The 18,854-nt window shown below is 46.2% G+C and overlaps 1 protein-coding gene across 3 annotated transcripts in view; it reads right to left on the bottom strand.

The window, feature by feature from the left end:
* The window catches only part of Khdrbs3 (KH RNA binding domain containing, signal transduction associated 3), a 149,685-nt gene extending 148,202 nt beyond the window's left edge, over window positions 1–1,483 (bottom strand). The window contains exon 1 of one of the 3 annotated variants that reach the window (XR_004389447.1): window positions 1,284–1,424. Coding sequence is in view for 2 of the 3 variants with exons in the window: in XM_032916369.1 (XP_032772260.1) it covers window positions 1,284–1,371 (88 nt within the window). In the remaining variant the exon portion in view is untranslated. Of the gene's footprint in view, window positions 1–462; window positions 753–1,283 lie in introns of those variants that run through there. The other 2 variants (XM_032916369.1, XM_032916380.1) reach the window with 2 other exon arrangements.
* Window positions 1,484–18,854: the final 17,371 nt, after the last annotated feature.

Genomic DNA, 18,854 nt, shown 5'->3' with positions numbered 1-18,854 from the left:
ATAAGCATGCCATTAACGGGAGAGGCTGGCGAACATATGTCTGTTCAACAATTGAAAGAAGCTTAAATTCTTGGAGAAGGTAAGTCTCTCCACCACCCGCACAAAGGACAACAGCCTGCTCCTGACAACTGTCTACAACTGGCAAGGAGCAGGGGTCGTGGTTCTAAAACATAGGTGTCTACACACAAATAGAATATGTCTGCCTCATCTTTCTCTCCCAACAATAAGAGTCAGGACTAGCACTGTGAACAGCATACCATAGGATCCACTACACAAAGTGATTCATAAAAAGGATACAGATCTGACCAGATAATGTCTCTGCCATATCCCTAAAAAAAAAGTAAGAAGAAAGAAAAAAAAAAAAAAAAAAAAAAAAGACCAGAGGTTCCCTAACCATCTTTCTGGGAAACATGCTGGACCCGGGTGTAGCAGATAGATTGGGGGAAGGCAAGCTTCATTTACCTTCCATCCCAACAGATGATTCAGGAAGCCAGAGGAGAAGTAAACCAGAAGAATACTGCCTTGGGTAGGCGTGCCTCCATAAACCCCAATGTCCCCGTCCTTGGCACTTCACGGTTCCTTTTCCACCCGCGCTGGTTGGAGGAGTGTGAAAAATGGCACAGGCGGGTGGTTCCTTTGGCAATGTGTTCAACCCTAAGCCTGACACCAATGAGGGTCACCCGCCCAGCTTGTCTCAAAAAGAGAAAGGGCGAGCAAGAACTGGCTCTCTGGCGGGCCTCCTCTCCCAAACTGAGACCTCCAAGGGCCGCCTGCTTGCCAGCCAGGCTGGCATGAGTGCCCGCCCCCAGGAACGGCAAACTGCCCAGCCAGCGGCCGCCTAGGCACACACAGAAAAACCGTGGGAGAGGGACTGGGCTCCTCCCTCGGGGCCGCTGGAGTCCTCCCCTTTATCGTGCTTGAAGGAGCTGACCCTAAACCTCTTCCAAGGTCCCCAAACTTCACTAACAACCCAAGCACCTGTTCCCTTCATCTCCTGCAGCGGATCCGCTCAAGCTCATCGGTATCCTTGCAGCACTTTCTTCCAGCTCCTTGGACACCCGAACACCCCTGGTCCCAGGGTGCCCCACTCTCTCTCCCCGGTGGGCTCACCCAAAATCGGTCTAGACACAGACTCCTACACGCTCGCTGCCCTCCACCCAGAAGTTTCCCCTGGGTCCACCAGGGTCCCCACGGAAGCACCTCCAGTCCCATCCAGATGTCGGGCCTCCTCCCTCCTCCCCGGAGCCGGCTACGCGGGTGCCGTTAACGGCCGGCGCGCTCACCTCGGTTCACCAAGCGCAGGGCGTGCGTGAAGGAGGGGTCCAGAGAGTCCTTCTCCGCCATCAGCTCCGGCAGGTACTTCTCCTCCATGCTCGCCGGCCGCCGGGCCCGCTTCTCCGCCCCGAGGCGCGCGCGCGCCAGCCGCCCACAGCCCGAGCCGCCCGCCCGCGGCGGCGCGGACCCCCCAGGCGCCTCGGCGGCCAAGCCGGGCGGCGGCCGGGCGGCGGTGGCGGCTCGGGGCGGGCGGCGGCCGCTCAGCCCGGCCCCGTGGAGCCCCAGATCACCGCGCTGCGGGCCGCGGCTGCACGGCGGCGGGATGAGCTAAAGGAGCGGGCCGGGAAGCCGAGGAGCGCTGGCCGGACCAGCCCGCTGGCGGCGACGGTGCCTGGCTCTGCTGCGACCCGCCCCGCGCGCCGCCTCGCGCGCTCTGAGCCTCCGCGCAGTGCCCCGCGCCCTCCCTGCCCCGCCCGCCGCGCCCTGCGCGCTGTGCCGACCGCCTGGCGCGCGCCGCCTCGTGGGGGCACTGGGACTGCCTGCGGACCCGCGGCGGGGATATTGTAGGGCGCTTCTAGTCCCCGGACCTGGGGTCTCCATCCCGGGCTCCCCGATGAGCACCTCTAAGCCGTCCAGCACTGGCTTGTACGTGCAGTCTGGGAAACTGAGGCTCACAGGTCAAGTGGCGCGTCCAAGGTCACCCGTCCTAGGGAGGAGGGACAAGGGCAGAGCCTTTGGAACCCAAGTTCATCAGGCTGGGCTCTGGGAACCGGCAGGGAGACCAGGCTCCTGGTTCGCCAAAGCTCCGCGGACTTGCCTAACTTAGGTCGCTTTGCTGTCCGCTGCTATTTGTACGAAAATAGCGCCGGGCCGGACTTGAAACGCCAGCCTCCTGAGACCCTTGGCGCAGAGGTCGGTTACATAAAAGCGCCTGCCCTTCAGACTGTCTTTGTCTTCCAAGACTTGCTCCCGGTTGCCCTTCTCCTTACATGGCGGTGTCTGGACATGGATGAATGAGCCTCTCTAAACTCTCCAGTAGGGAACCTACCACACCACACATAAGTGGTGATGTAAATGCTCTCCTAGTCTCCTTGTAGATCTTTTGAGGTCTGTGAAATAAGTGTCCCACACTAGGACAAGGACTTCTGAGTCTCCTCCACTCAGAGGATATCATCATCATCCCAACCTTGATAACCTGAGTCCCTTGACAGTACTAAAGACTTTCCCAGAAAAGCCTTGTTTCATTTTCCCTCTCCCTGAACTCTAAAGCCATTCACACCACGATTCTGCTTTTGGTAGCCTAGGGCTATCTTGGAGAATTGCAAATTTGTCTGAGGGAGAAGTCTGCAACACCTGGTGTCTGGGAAGATTGTGGGGTGATTTCACACCAGAAAAGTTTACTGAAGGAATCCTCCAAGCATCTGATCCCTTGTTCCAGCCTTGCATATACTTGGTTGCAGGTAAGGTGGTGCGACTCCAGAGCCTCCTGCAACAACCTCCCCCATGTCTCTCTTTCGGATGGAACGGGCAAGAGGCAGTAAAACACAATGGTTAACTAGTTGTGACCCTTTAGCAAACTTAGGTCATCTGTGCCTCAGTTTCTTCACCTATCACGTGGAGATGAGAAAAAATCATTTCTTAGTAAGGTCATGAGGATGTACTATTTCACCAGCATCCCGGCACAAAATGAAAGCCAGACTGTTCTGTGGCAGTCTCCCTCGCATGGCTGCTCTCTGAAGCAGAAGCTTCAAAAGGCAGCAGGCAACACCATCTGTGTGGTCCTCGATGCTGGACTCGGTGCACAACCCCAGCAGAGTAAGCTCATAAGGGTAGATCCTGCTTCTGACCCTGAGCCCCATGCTGGTTTGTTTGTGCATTGTGCCCCAAATCTGAGCCTCACGTCTGGACCCCCACCACCTAGGTAATGTCAGCCGTCCTTCAAGGCAGTTGGGGAGGTTCTTGAGGGAAGGTTTGCTCCTTCTATGTCTAAATGGAAGCATGTGCCTTTTGCTCTAGTCTCCCTAGACTTGAATTCCAGTGGTTCTCTGACAACCACTCCTGAGGAGGAGAGGTAGACAGAGGACCTGGTAAAACAGCCTTCTTGCACTGTGTCTTCCATTTTCTGCCTCGGTAGTAGTCTAAACTTTCACTGATGAGTATCTTTATTAAGCAGTTACTAATTATCTTTATTAAGCACTTACTAATTATCTTTATTATAAGCATTTACTAAGTGCCAAGCTGCTCCGGCAGCTTTATCCATCGTCCTCTTGATACCTGCAGGAGAGATTCCGTTTATCACCATTTACTCATCAAGAAATCTCCGAGGCTGAGTAATTTTATACTTTGCCAACTGTGCCACCACTGGCAATCTGAGATCCCAAGCCCTCCTATTCTAAACCCTTCCCACACCCAACCCTTCCCAGGTAGTGATCTGAGACTGATTAGATCTCTGTCCCACCCCCACTGGAGTTTTTGGCACAGATGTCCCACCAGCAGCTGGGGAGGAGGACTGTATACCATGAGGCCGACAACAGAGATGCTGAAGCGTCTGCTTGGGACCCTCCTCCTCACAGAGCCTTCCAAGAGGGCAGGTGCCCAGCCCTGTGAGTGCCCATGTCGGGTCCTCCAGGGGAGAAGACTGATGTTCCTATAAGAAGCTCAGAAAATCATCCCCACCCTCCAGTCTGGCTGGACCAGAAGATCGAGTACAGGGCACTGCCATGTCTTGCTGCCTACTCTGCTGTTCATGAACCCACCATCCTGTGGTCTCTAAATTTCAAAACCTTTAGAAAATAAAAGACTCAGATCTTGGAGAAAGTTACAGCTTTTCTGCAAACGTCAGCAGGCAGTGATACGAGTTCAGGTCCTTGGGATTCTAAGCCAGAGATCTCTTCAGAATACTCTGCTTCTGTGTGCTGAGACTGCTCTAGATGTAGAGGCAAAGAGGCCTCCTCCAACGGCACCTCTAGGCAAGGGCACAATGTCACTGTTGACGTTACCCAAGACTCCACAGACCCTGTCTACACTCCCTGGAGTCCCTAGGCTGGCATAAGGAACCAGAGCTACCTTTTCCTCAGATCCAAGTCAGTGATTCGACTCTCAATCCCAGAGAGGTAAGGAGTATTTCCCATTGTCCCAGGCTACCAGAGGAGCACAGCCGTGTCTCTGCAACCCCAGAGGGACGGCTGTCATTTTATAATCTCCACTGACTTCCAGCCCTTCTCTCCCAGGGAGAGAGAGATGATATATCCTTGGCCTCTGACATTAGCTCCAGTGAGTCAGACACTGCTGCTGTGCTAGACATCATCAGGGCACACCCCCCCCACACACTCTGTGTCTGCGAGCTGGTTTTCTTCTAAAGATTGCTGCCAGCATTGCAAACCTCTCTTTGAACGTGTAAGAGATGTGAGCCCTATGCTACATTCTCATGAGTGGAAAAGTCCGAATCAGGGCTCATTCTGGACCCCCAGATCCCTTGCTTACTAGCTACCAATCTCGCCCCAGCAAGCACTATCTCTGAGCACAGGGAAAGGGTGACGCCCGTCTTTCAGGGTCAGTTAAGATTTATCCCTCACTAACCTCCTCATAGACACAGTGTTAATGTTTTCCGACTCCTCCTCCTCTCGGCAGCAGCGTTATTTATGCTCTTGTTCATGCTCACCACACTGAGTCTTTGTCTTCGCTGTCCTTGGAGACTTCTCAGCTCCTTAGCCCAGTGTCTGGTTGAGCAGTCAGTTCAATGCAAGCAGTCATTTGTTCAGCGATCCCTCCTCCTAACAAAGCCGTTCTCTTAACATCACTGTTACTCAAATCTTTGAGACGATGGCTTTGTCATGTAAGGAGGACACCAAAAGATGGCATAGCCTCACCTAGAAATCCATCATGACCCTGTTACAGCAAAAGTCACCAAGAAGATCCACTCTGGTCAACGACTCCAGTAGACTGTGACTGGAAGGGTAGGAGAAACTTTGGAAGGCAGGGGCCCTCAAGAGTACAGAGCACATCCACAGATCAGGAGTGACTCCATGAGGCCTTGCATATTCAGTGCAGAGGAAGGAAGCTCAGACATCAAGTAAGTGTGGCTAAGGAAGTTACAATAGTCCAGAAGCTGGAAGGAGTATTAGATACATTTTCTCACGTGCACATGCATACACACGTGAACATAAAATGTACACAAAGAGAGAAACACATGTGCACATGCACATATACACAGATGTGCACACTCAGATAATCTATCATTTCTATTCCACTCAGTCTAAAGACAGGAAAATCAAGCTTTTCCAGCTCAATCATTCACATACCCAGAGTCACCTAGCCTGCTCGCTCTGAATTCATATGCTTTCCATGCAAGTCTGTCCTCCTTCTGTCTGGTGGATGGCAAGTCCAGGTCCTCTTGCACATTTCTCTTTACTGCAGCAAAACCATCCATCCTACCTCTGTTCAGCAGGGAAGATACCACAGATATTGTGCACGCACCCCCTCGTGGCGAAATTTGGAAGTACATTCCCTGGAAAGTTACTGTATGACAGCCACTTGGGTTTTGACCTCCACTGAAAGGAACTCCAAGGAGGACTGTAGTGTCAGCCTGAGAAGGAAAGTAATAAATGGGGGTTCTAATGTGAAGAAATGAAAGAGGAAGAAGATAATGAAATGGGGGAGGGGAGAACAACAGCAAGAAAAATAAAAAAAACCAAAAACAAAAACAACGCACAGAAAAGCAGATAAACAGGCATAGAGAAGACTTCCTGTGTTTAAAGGTAGGGACACAAAGGAAGTAACAAAGGAACAAGAATCAACATGTCCAGGGTCCTCGATATAACAGCCAGGTGTATGCAGAAAAGCCACTTGACCTTATCAGGCCCTGTCTCTATTCTAAGCCTGGAAAATGTTACAAGTAGCAATTGTTTTCCTCCTATTTGATTGAGATCCAATGGGACCAATAAGACTCACAGAGAAGACCTTGGAAAACGCCATGCGTTCTCTGAGCTAGCCATGGTGGAAATGGATTTTGTTATTTCCCTGGATGTGGGAGCCGCCCTGTATCCTTCACATGCTGTTCTAAAAATGTGATATGTGGTGGTGGAGCGCACCAAGTTATCACCCACTCTGGTGCTTTGTAAGATGCTCCGGTTTGAAAAACACAGCTGAAATGTAAAACATTATTGCCACGATAGTAAAAACATCCACATCTATCTCCTAGCTCACTGTTTCATGTTAGGGTGCATAAAGATACACACAAAACAATTTTGTCTGCATGGTGGGTTTTTTGGGGGTAGAGAGCTCAGTAAAACTGCACATATTGAGTTTGGTAAAAAATAATCAGAAATAAAATATTTTTTGGCAGCATCAGACTATCTATACTTGCATAACAAGCAAGCTGGTAAGGTGATGACATTTTTAAAGACCAATATACTGGACATCATTTAGGATGTGCTGGGGGCTAGAGAGATGGCTCAGCAGTTAAGAACACTTGAAGCTCTTGCAGAAGACCTGAGTCCTGTTGCCAGCACCCAAGTCGGGGGCTCATTACTATTTATAACTCTAGTTGCAGGACATCTGATACCCTCTTGGGGTCTCCACTGGCATCTGCACTCATCCACACGTACCAATACTCACATATACATATATACAGGTAATCAAAACTAAAATAAACTATTTTTTAAAAGGAATACAGGCTTGTAATTTTTTCTGTAGTTAAAGCAAGGTGAGATAAGTTTATTAAAAATGGTTGTGAGAACGAGCAGACATGAAGTTGTATATTCATGTAGGAACACTGAATTCTCAGGGAAAATATTTCAGAACAAAAGTAGACTTCGTGACAGTAACTTTAAGAGAAGCTATGTGTGGCCAAACATTTCATTCTTTGCTTTCTCCACAACACGCTGCTAGTTCACACACATCTGAGCTGTCACCCCTACTTTGCTGGGATTTATACCAGGTTGATATATTCTCCCCAAACCCCTGCTTGTTGTTAATGGAAGACGAGGCAGGGCATCCTTAATCAACCTCATTCTGCCTCAGATGACAGTTGGCGTACAGCAGTAAGCCAGATTCCTCGAGCTGATAGTATCTTTTCAGTGGGTCCTACTTGGGCTCTCTAGCTACACTTACTGGAGACTGGTCTGCAATCAATCACCATTCCAATGTTCAAAGCTTAATGATCTTTGCACAGTTATACATGCTGAGCTCCCAGGAGCACATACTGGTTGAATCCACCTGCTAAAGAGCCAAACACAGCCAGCAGCCTCCCCCTAGTCAGCTAGGGACTTTGGGATAAAGCAGCTTCTTCAGGCTTCTTTAGGAAAAGGAAGGAAAGGTAATTCCCTACAAAAAGTTATTCTATGATCCTCATGAGATAAATGTGAAGTGGTGACCCCAGGACCCATGGGCACATGACACACACCTCAGTAGAACATCACTGTTCCATGTTGGGGGGAGGGGTAATATGAGCTGTGTGCATAGCTTTAGTGTCTAGAAGCCAACAATGTAAAAAGAAACAAATGACAAAGTCATTTATTCAACCCAATATATTTGGAATGTATTTCAATATTGTAATCAATAATCTAAAAATATTGATGGACTTTAATACTCTTTTTTTTTTGGTAACATCTCTAGAATCTAGTATTTTGCCTCCACAGCACATCATAATTCAATTCAAAAATTTCAATGATTAACAAAAAATACAAAGTTGTAATTTATGGGAGCGTGGGCTGGCTACACCATTTTAAAATTTAAACTCAATTGATTGAATAGCATTATAAGTAATTCCTTACTACTAACAAAACCCATTCATGTGCTAATTAGCCATGTACGTGTGGACAATGGCTTTGACATTGGACAGTGCAGAGTGACAGGACGTGATCCAGAATCAAAGCCCTGCTGTCAGTACCTAACCAAATAAATGTGCTTTGTCTCATCCCTCACAAAGTCCCAACGTGTAGTGTGTACAGCTGGCGTGGCAGCTACAAGATGCCACTGATGTGCTAAGTTCCTTTCCTTCGACATCCTAGGCCTGATAGATTTGATCCTCTTCCACTTTCGGCATCATGACCTCATCCCAGACAGGAATAAGGCCTGAGGAAGGGCCAAGGAGAAAATGGTTAGCAGTTGCTCACCCTTTCCTGCTGATGAGATGCTCTCCTGAAGCCCTATGAAGTGTCATTAAAGATGCATACCTCAGCAAGCATTCTTGTTTGCAGGGAGCAGTTGACAGGCACAGTACTTTCTTGGTTAGGGTTAGGGTTAGGGTTAGGGTTAGGGTTAGGGTTAGGGTTAGGGTTAGGGTTAGGGTTATGGTTAGGGTTAGATGTTCTAGTTAGGGTTCTCTGTTGTGAGAAATCACTGACCAAAACAACTTGGGCTGGAAGGATTATATTTGTCATACAATTCTACATCATAGCCATCACTGAAGAAAGTCATGACAACCGTAGAGGTGTGCTATTTCCTGGCTTCTCCATGGCTTACTCAGTCTGCTTTCTTCTACAGCCATGGACCTCCTGGCCCAGCCAAGGATTACACTGCCTTCAGTGGTCTGGGGTTTCCCACATCATCATCAATCAATAATGAGAAAAATGTGCCCTCCCCCAGACTAGCCTTCAGGACAGTCTGCTGGAGTATTATTTCAACTGAGGTTCCTCCTTCCAGATAACTCCCCCTTTTGCCAAGTTGGCAAAAAATAACCCATACACGTGGGTACACTGCCATCGCCAACAAAACTGGAGTCCTTCAGTAAGGAAAAAGAGACGATGAAAACTAAGTGAGCAACTGACCACCTCCAAAGAGGTTGTACCTGCAATCGTCCCAGCTATGCCAATTGCTGATACTACTACTCTCACTGAACTACTACAATCAAGCTCTCAGGTAGTCTCCAAAGGGGGCTCACAATCTTCAAAAATGTAAAATAATAGTTTCTTGTAGTTTCCACTATTTAAAGAAAAGCAGTCCCCTTAGGGCTTTTCATCTTAAAATATATCTGAGTACGGCTCTTGGGATCAGTGTATGTGGGATAAGAGGGGAGGAGGAATGGACCCCCTTCCTGTGAGGACTGTGGAGGAACAGACTTTTGTGGATACAGTGCAGGCAGGAGGTGCCTGCTTTATAGGAATGTAGTAAAAACTGGAGCTGGAGTTATTGTCTGGTGAGATTGTGCTTCTAGCCACTGAGCGAATACCCAGAGAAGGCAAATGCATGCTGCCCATTGAGGGTTATCATTTCTTTACAGGCATCAGAGATGACCGTATGGGATCAGATTCAGCTTTGAGACCTTCTACTGACGCTGACTTTTAATGTCCTGTCTCTTTACTCTGTCCCCATTTATCACCAAGCAGGAACAGATGCACTGTCAACCTCAATATTATGTAGGCATAACCTGGTTTGCTCTCAAAAGGGTGCTTAAAACCTAAGTCTCACTGTAAGGCAACTAATGTAATCACTTCACAGCCCAAATGAAGGGATAAGACGAGCAGGTGCCCACAGATTTAGCTTATGTCCTCACACAGAAAATGTCCATTGTAATAGTGTAGTGTTTTCTCTTACCATGTTATCACACAGCGAGTTTTCTATTTTCTTTTTCCTTATACTCCCTTTCAATTTATTAGAGTCCTGAGAGGAAAGAAATTGTGTACTCAAAAAGGGCTGTAACAGGATTTTACAAAGAGGTTATTTACAAGGTTAAGGTGGGGAGAAAGAGACTGAACAGGAAGAAGGCAGTTTGGGATATCAGCAGAAAGCCTGGCCATCCTGCCTCTAACAGTGAGGCAAAGAAAACGAAATCTGCCAGCTACAGAGGTAGAACAAAGCCTTCAACAAAGATGTGACTGAAGACAGCTAACAAACAAAGAACCGACTGAGCAAAATTTGTTTACTGAATTGGCATTATCCTCTTTGTCTAAAGAAACCTTTGCAAAGAACTCACTATGTGCCTGGTCCTGTTGAAAAGAGCTCACTGTGCCAAGTAACTGTCAAAGTCACATTGGCATGCAGAAGCTGGCTTCTTAAGGTATGCTCTTGCTAAGTGGCCCTGTATTTCTTAGACAAAGTATAAAACTGTGATTCCTGTGGGTTTATTCTCCCAACGACTAACAAGCGCTTACTCCTGGACTCTACTGTATCCATACCTGCTCTGGAAAAGGCCAAGAGGGTGCTGTCCACACCCTTGGTGCTGATCACTCCTTTGACGTTTTTTAATAAAAATTTATTTATATATTTATCTCACAAATGTTGCCCCTTCCCAGTCCCCCCTCTCAGGATTCCTCCCCCATCTCCCTCCCTTTCACTTCTGAGAGGATCCCCTGGCTATCCCCCTACCCTGGTGCATCAAGTCTCTATAGGATTAAGGCACATCTTCTACTGAGACCCGACAGGGCAGCCCTCTGCTGCATATGTGTTCTTGGGGCCTTGAGACAGCTCACATATGTTCTTTGATTGGTATCTCAGTCTCTGGGAGCTCCCAGGGGTTAGCTGACACCGTTGATCTTCCTCTGCGGGTGCCATCACATTCAGGGCCTTCTAACTTTCCCCTACCTCTTTCATAGGGTTGCCACCCTCCATCCAATGTTTGGCTGTGAGTATCTACATCTGGCTCAGTCAACTTCTGGGTGAAGCCTCTCAGAGGACACCTATGCTAGGCTCCTTCCTGCAAGTGCAATATAGCATCAGTAATAGTGTCAGGGATTGGTTCCAGGGATGAATCCCAAGTTGGATGGGTCACTGACAACCATTCCTCCAGTCTCTACTCCAACTTTGTCCTTGCATTTGTTTTAGACAGGGCCAATTTTGGGTTGAAAAATTTGTAGGTGGATGGTGTCCCTATCCCTCCACTGGGGTTCCTGTTTGGCTACTGGAGTTAGTCTCTTCAGGTTCTATATCCCCACTGTTAGAACTCACTGACTCCTCTCCCTTGACTCCTTGTAGGAAGAAGGGAATTGAACTGTCTCCGTGTATTGTTCAGTGTTGTGCTTCTAAGGGCGGATGTTGAATGCTGTACACTATCCCAAATACTTCTCATGGTTCGTGCCTCACTTCATTCACACAACCGCTTCAAGTAGTGGGGTGATTTTTCCTCTGTGTTTGGATAAGGTCCTAAGAAACTAAATGGTTAAGTAGCCTGCAGACTCCCGAACATCAAAGGCAAGTCACAGCAGCACCTACCTCACTGGATTATTGTGAAGATAAAATTAGTTAATATTTGAAAACACAATATGACTAGGTACACATAGTGAGTGCTTTACAATACGACTTGTCACACAGTGAATGCTTTACAACATGGCCAGGTACACAGTGAGCTCTTTTCAACAGGGCCAGGCACACAGTGAGTTAAAGAGAATAAGACCAATTCAGTAAACAAATTTTGATCAGGTGATCTTTTTATCAGTTGGTTGGTTTTAGTTTTTGTTTTGTTTTATTTTGTTTATATTTGATACCAGTGTTCAATACTGCCCTCCCTTGAATGTTGAAATCAAATAAAAACTATGTTTGTCCAGGAAAAAGATTAAGGTCATCAAAAATCAAGCAGTGATTTATTGATACAAGTCCCTCAAATTCACTGTGTAGCATCCCATGGCCTAGGAATGATTTGACATTCTCTTTCATAGACAAACAAACAAACAAACAAACAACGACAAACAGCCCCAACAATACCCCTTCATTATAGAAGAGCAGTGGACTTTGCAGGTTGCAAATGAAACTCTTTCTCATGGATTACCAACATGTAATGGAACTAATCAAGTTGTTTCCCTTTTCAACTGTGAAATGGGGTCAGTGATTCCCATACCAACTGTCCCTTCAACCACAGAACATCCACTCAGCAAAAGAAGGGAGTCTCCTTGTCTTTCATTACAAAACTGTGAAGAATGAAGAAGTCTAGGAAAGAGTTCCTTTTCGAAACCTATTCCATAGGTTATCATTAGCTAACGCAGCATCACTATGTTAGAAAAATAATGTCCAAATGTTTCTTTGCTTTTGATTTCTCCTAACCTTGCTTATGGAGAAGACTCTGCCTTTCTGCTTTAAAACAAAAGGCCAATACCGAGGGGCCTAATTCAGTCTGTTTACAGTTTCTAAACTATATAACTGAGGCTAAGTACTTTATACAGAAGGAGATTTACTTAGCTTGGGGTTTTGAAGATGGGGTTTCAAGATCTGATTGTCCTGTCAGTTCAGCCTCTGATAAGGGTTTCATAGAAGGTTGATGGGAGTGCACGGAAGAGAAAGAATTCAAAGGATGAGACACAGGATCCAGAGACTAGAGCAGAGTTCTTCTTCCTCTTTCTTAGCAACATTCTCAGTACCTGGGGTTCTCATGGACATAGCTTTAATCTTTTTGAAGACAGGGCCGATAAAGATCTAAAGATGTTCCACCAGGTCCCATGTTATACAGGTCCCACTGTCTCCTGGCATTACCAACCAAGATTCAAGCTTTGAGCCCTTGGAGATGCACTGAAATCATGCCTAAGGTGTTTCTGAGGCACAGGAGAAAGAACATAGACTTTGGAGCTTGGCTTCTCAACTCCAAGCTATGATACAATTCAGCAAAGACAGAACCTCATTACACCTCCATTTCCTCAGTGGTAACATCTCCCTCACAGGAATACCAAGATAGAGCAACATTGTGCACTTAAATTGCTGGCTGTGTCCCTTTCTTTGCCTTGAGGTAGTCCGGTCCATTGTGCACAGGGCTGGAGTGGAAGGAAACGTAGGGGTGTGTTTATCAGTGAGTGCACAGGCAACAAGCACATACCTGAGGACAGCTTTGCAGAACAGACTCTGTTCAATGGGAGTAGGGGCAAGGGGTATTTATGCCCCTGGGAAAGTGGCCAGGGTCTCTGGGGCAAGGCTTATGTGGCCATGTGTAATTGACCAGGATAGGGGTGTTGGAAGATGTCTCGTCTGCATACTCAGGGGCTGGAAGGCATGGGTGGGGCTGGGGGTGGGAGTGGAGGAGACACAACAGGGACCTTATGAGGTCAAACAAGAAAGGCAGAGTCTGATAACTGATAACTATCAGAGTAATAAGTTCTTACTACGGTTGATGGTGGGACAGTTGGCTTTCTGGCACTAGGGTGGGAGGAGGTAGAGAGCCAACTCCTGCTGTCCTCATCTGAGGTATCCAGGATTGATACTCTCCTCCATGCTCCCTTCTTAATCCTAGGCCACTACAGTCCCACATTAAATCACCTGCATACAGGAAGGGTCTTAGCTAATGACAGATGTGGTAGTAAATTCATGAGTACCTTTCAAAAATCAGGCTGCTATATTAGTCACATTCTGAGGCTATGGTACATAACACAACCTAAACAACATACAGAAGAAAGAGTTTATTTGGACTTATGGTTCCAGGGGGATAAGAGTCCAAGAGGGCTAAGAAGCATAGCAGTAAGCAGCAGGCATGGCTGAGATCTCATATCCTTTACTGTAGCCGCAAACAGCGTACTAGAAGGAGCTCTGGCTTTTTACTCTCAAAGCCTGCCCCCAGTGTCGTCCTTGGCCCAGCAATGCTGCACCACCTAAGCCTCCCCCAACGGCAGTACCATCTGGGGACCAAGTGTTCAGGTGCCCAGGATTATAGGAGGCATTTCTCATTCGAACCACCCCAACTGCTTACGAAACCAAATAACTGTACAAAATATGTATTTTAAAATCTATATAAATTTGCTCCTGTGATGAACATTTGTTTTCTGGGTTTTCTAAAATACAGAGAGGAATGAAATGTTACACACCAAAGCAATAAGGCCACTTGTGCCGAGGAAGCTGTTGTAATTGAAGGGGGCATTTCACTTCACTGAACATGCAGGGGAAGCCCAGTGCAGGGGATGTGCCTTCTGGCCAGGTCTTCAGAATGAGCCAAGGATCCCACGCTGCATGCAGAAATGATTGTTAGTCATTGGGTGGTTTCTCCAAGATGTCAAATTTGCTTTTATAACAGGCCCCTCAATTAGCCCAAGAGTCCTTAAATCAAGTGAGTCTCCGATTAAGGAACTGCTGTGTTCTTGCTTTTGTGTTCCTATGTCTACTGAAACAGTTGTCCTTTCCCTAGCAAATAGCTCTAATTTTGTCCTCTCTTGGGATTCTCTATTCCTTTGAACTATTCCTCTATTATTCCAGAGGTCTGGAAGTCTTGCTCTTTCCCTACATCCCCGGTAGCTTTGTCTGCAATTCCTGTGGCTTTTTCCTTCTCAGAGTCCCTGGACTCCCCCGTCCCTGCCCTAGCCCTCCCTTCCTATCTCATCGTCCAGTTTTCTCTATGATTCTATGATCTCTGGCATTCCTCTCAACAACTGCCCATGCTGCACCACTCTGATCTTTAAAAATGCAAGTCTATTTTTTTTCCTCCCTTAAAGCTCTACAGTGTCTCCCACACTGTTGGTTCAGATGAAGGTCAGATTCTTTATTCAACCAGTAACAGACTGCAGGATTTGGTCCTTCCTATTCTAATGTCACTGCAGCCACCCAGAGCCTGGTGTTTGTGGAATATACCATCAATAAGTTGGATGGGCATCTCCTAATGTAATAATGAACAGTATCATCAGGAGTTAGTATTCATAAGACACTATTAACCTATTTTGCATTGTTTTCTTTCCTTATCCTCTTTTCTTAGAGAGTTTCAAGTTTCCTCTTTTTGGTAGCTAAGGAAAGAGCACGGGGCTTTGCACATACCAGGCATATGTACAACCTCTAATCTCCATTTCTAGCTTGGTGGAGAACTAAATAAGACATATTAAATGAGCTTTCACAATGTCGGCCCATCATTCCGTCACATGCACACATGCAAGAATGTGGGCATGCATGCATTGACACGTGAATGTGCACGTGACCATTTGTCTTCACACACACACACACACACACACACACACACACACACACACAGTTACTAAGACTAAAGAGCTCAGCTAGAATCTCAAGTAAAAAGTATGCTTTAAATCAGGTGGCCACTGGGACTAAAGAGATGGCTGCCCTTCTGGAGGACGCAGTTTCAATTCTCGGCACCTACATGGCACCTCATAACTGTCTGTACTCCAGTTCCAGGGGATCTGACACCCCCACGCAGACATGAGTGTAGGCGAACCATCAATCCCCTTAAAAATAATAAATCACTAAAAAATTATTTTGAAAGATAAAAAAAATCAGGTGCCCCTTGATTCAGGAAAAAAAAATTCTTACTAGGTCCAAAACCCCTCTATGCTCTCTTTCTCTCAATGTTTATTTCTGTATTACCCCAGTATAGATTGTGCATATTTCTTGCTCTTTACTGTTTCAGACTTTGGAACAGGGTTTCTGCCTTCATAAAGCTTATAGTCTACTGGAGGAGACAGAGAGGCCAACAACTAGCTCTATAAACTTAAAGAAGTGACTTATTTAACCTCCGTATGCCACAAACCTAGTGTCTATAAAACGGATCTGTGAATGTCATCCTCACAGTGTTATTATGGGCTGAAATTAAATAAAGTATCAATTTGTAAGTGCCAATCTCATAAGATTAGTGTGAAACATAATGGAAGCACACAAGACTAGCACTTAGAACAATCTAAAGATAATGCATGTCTTCAACAAGTGACGACTTTCTATTTTGTTATGTGAGTAAAAGAATACAGTAACATTTCTCATTGAGACTCAATTTTCTCAAAAGATAAATCCAGAGTTAATGATAAAGAATGATACTGGAATATGGGAGAGCACAGCAATTATCCCAGAAGCACTCCAGTAGAAACAGGCAGATCAAGAATTCAAGACGAACCTTGGCTACATGGTAAGATTAAGCTATCCTGGGCTGTAAGCAATCCTAGATGGATAGATGGATAGATAGATAGATAGATAGATAGATAGATAGATAGATACATAGATACATAGATACATAGATACATAGATACATAGATACATAGATAGATAGATAGATAGATAGATAGATACATAGATACATAGATACATAGATTAGATAGATAGATAGATAGATAGATAGATAGATAGATAGATAGATAGGTAGATAGATAGATAGATAGATAGAGGGAGAGGGAGGACGGGAGGGAGGAGGGAGAGGAGAGGGAGAGAGAGAGAGAGAGAGAGAGAGAGAGAGAGAGAGAGAGAGAGAGAGAGATCTACCAAGGATGTTTCCTTCGCAGAGTTATGGAAACAAAACTCAGGCCCTTTCACCTGAGTAGCAGACACTTACCCACTGGGCCATCTCTCTAGCTCTTCTCTGTAAACAAAATAACTCCTGCGCATACTAAGCAGTAACCTTCACACATAAGCAGCAGTAACAAAAGCTGGCTGCCCTCTGACTCTCCATTCGCTTCAGGTGTAAGCAGTCATCAAATCTGGCAATTCCCAGTTCCCAGACTGTGCACAACTACAATAGACTAGCTCTCAACCTTGAATGCTCGCACATCACCACTCAGTCACACCAGAGACCTAGCAATGCCGGATAGGTGAAACACTTGGGTGTGGCTGGAGCCTTTTCTGTAACTTCTCTAATCACTCCTCAAATGATTCTATGTGATGATCAATATGAATTGTCAACTTAACGGGCTCTAGAATCTACTAAGAGGCAAGTCTTGGAGTATGTCTGTGAAGTATTTTCTACATTGAGTAAGCTGAGATGGGAACTCCCATCCTAAAGGTGTAGATACTGTTTCATGGGGTGCAGTCCTGGCCTCCATTCAAATGAGAAAGTGCACAGGGACATCCATCTGTCTCTGCTTCCTCACAGAGCATGAAACGTGACAAGCTGTCCCATCCTCCAACTGCCGCGCCTTCCCCATCATGGTGGACTGCACTTTCAAACTGTGAGCCAAACGAATCTCTTCTATTTTAAGCTGCGTCTGGTGACTTTGTCACAGCAGTGAGAGAAGTAACTGATGCAGTCCGTAACAGGTTTCCACCTTTTCTCCATTTGGAGGGGTGGTAGAAGAAGGGAAAGAAGTCCTTGAGGATGGGGTAACTTAGCCAACAATGGACCCCTCAGCTGGGATTAAGTACTCTGACCCCATACCTGTACTATTCCTCCTGAGGCTTTTTCTACCTATGAAGCCAAATCCTGCTGGAAGATTTTTGTCCACATCTTCCAGGACTATTCTGAATTACTACAGACCTTTGATCTCATCTGGAAATAAAATCAGGCCACCTTTACTCTCAGATGCCTCCAGGGTCTGAAATAACACCTACTCCCTTCTTTTCTCACTACCTTCCTCTCTCTTTTTTTTTTTTCTGTCTTTCATTCATTTTCCCCCTTTGTCTCCTTTTGTGTGCTGCACAGGGCTGCAGACTTGCTAAATTGGCAAGTCCTGACAACACTGGATGAGAGGCAAGGGAGAACAAGGAGAGAAAAATGATCCCAGCGATTCTGTTGCTAGTGAATTGCATGCTTTCCTCACAGCTGGAAGCAGTGTCTGAATAATCTCTGAATTAAGTACTTTCCCTGAAGAAGGCACATTTTCTCGAGCAAGAATTAGGGCACACTTCTGATAAGCAAGCTGAGGATATGCAAAGAGGCTAAAAGATTGGAATCAGGTTCGGGGCCTACCCCCTATGCGTGTGTGTGTGTGTGTGTGTGTGTGTGTGTGTGTGTGTGTGTGTGTGTGTGTGTGTGTGTGATATCAAGAATATCAAGAATGCATGACTTCTATTTCACAGATAAAGAAATTTAGGTCAAAGTTTACTTAGCTTTCAGGTCTATGAGGTGCTAGCTTAAATGATGAGACCTCTTTCAAGAATAACTGTTACGACTTCTTGACTCATTGTCCAAATGTTCTCAGTAATTGTACACCTGAGCTGTATCTACACATGCCACGATCTCCTTGTCACTCCAGGGTTCCTCTCAAGTCCACACTGATACACTGTGCCTCCTCTGACATGGCATCCATTTTGAAAACGTGTCTTAGTTACAGTTCTATTGTTGTGCAGAGACCATAACCATGACGTTAAGCGGTGGCTAAGAACATGCATCTTTATTCATAAGCATGAGGCAGAGAGGGAGAGGGACAGGGAGAGGGACAGGGAGAAGGAGGGGCAGGGAGACCGAACTATGTTGTAATGCTGTGGGTTTTTGAAATCTCAAAGCCCCCCCCAAGTGATACACATCTTCCAACAAATCCATGCTCCCTATTTCTTCCGAACCAGTTCCTCTAACCATGGACTGAACATTCATAAAACATGATCCTATGGAGGCCATTGTCATGCAAACCACCACATAAAGGGAAGCTGTTTATTATCCCCAGCTGATTTACGCATACAGCAGAATGTCATTAAGAGTAATTTTATTGCTATTTTCCTTTAGCGCAACAGGAATATTTGGTTTTCCCCTAGGTCCATGGCCTATTTAGTTTCAGGTTCTTGACCTGCTGAGCAGTCAGCCATTCATTTGATCTCATGGAGATCCTTAAATCTCATTAGATGACAGTTGGGTTTTATGCCACTATTGTACCAGCATATCATACAGGCAGGTGACCATTGTAGGCCAGAGGGTTTACAGCTGGGCTGGTGTTCAACTTCCTTTTATAGTAACATGCATCCCTGGACCATGAACCCAAGTGAGTAGAGGTAATGGTGTGAGGTAGCCACCAGCTCAACTTCTCCTTGTTCAATGAGAA

The sequence above is a fragment of the Rattus rattus genome, chromosome 1 (genome assembly GCF_011064425.1).
Source record: "Rattus rattus isolate New Zealand chromosome 1, Rrattus_CSIRO_v1, whole genome shotgun sequence".
NCBI classification, from domain to species: Eukaryota; Metazoa; Chordata; class Mammalia; order Rodentia; family Muridae; genus Rattus; species Rattus rattus.
This window is presented reverse-complemented; position numbering and strand designations above follow the sequence as displayed.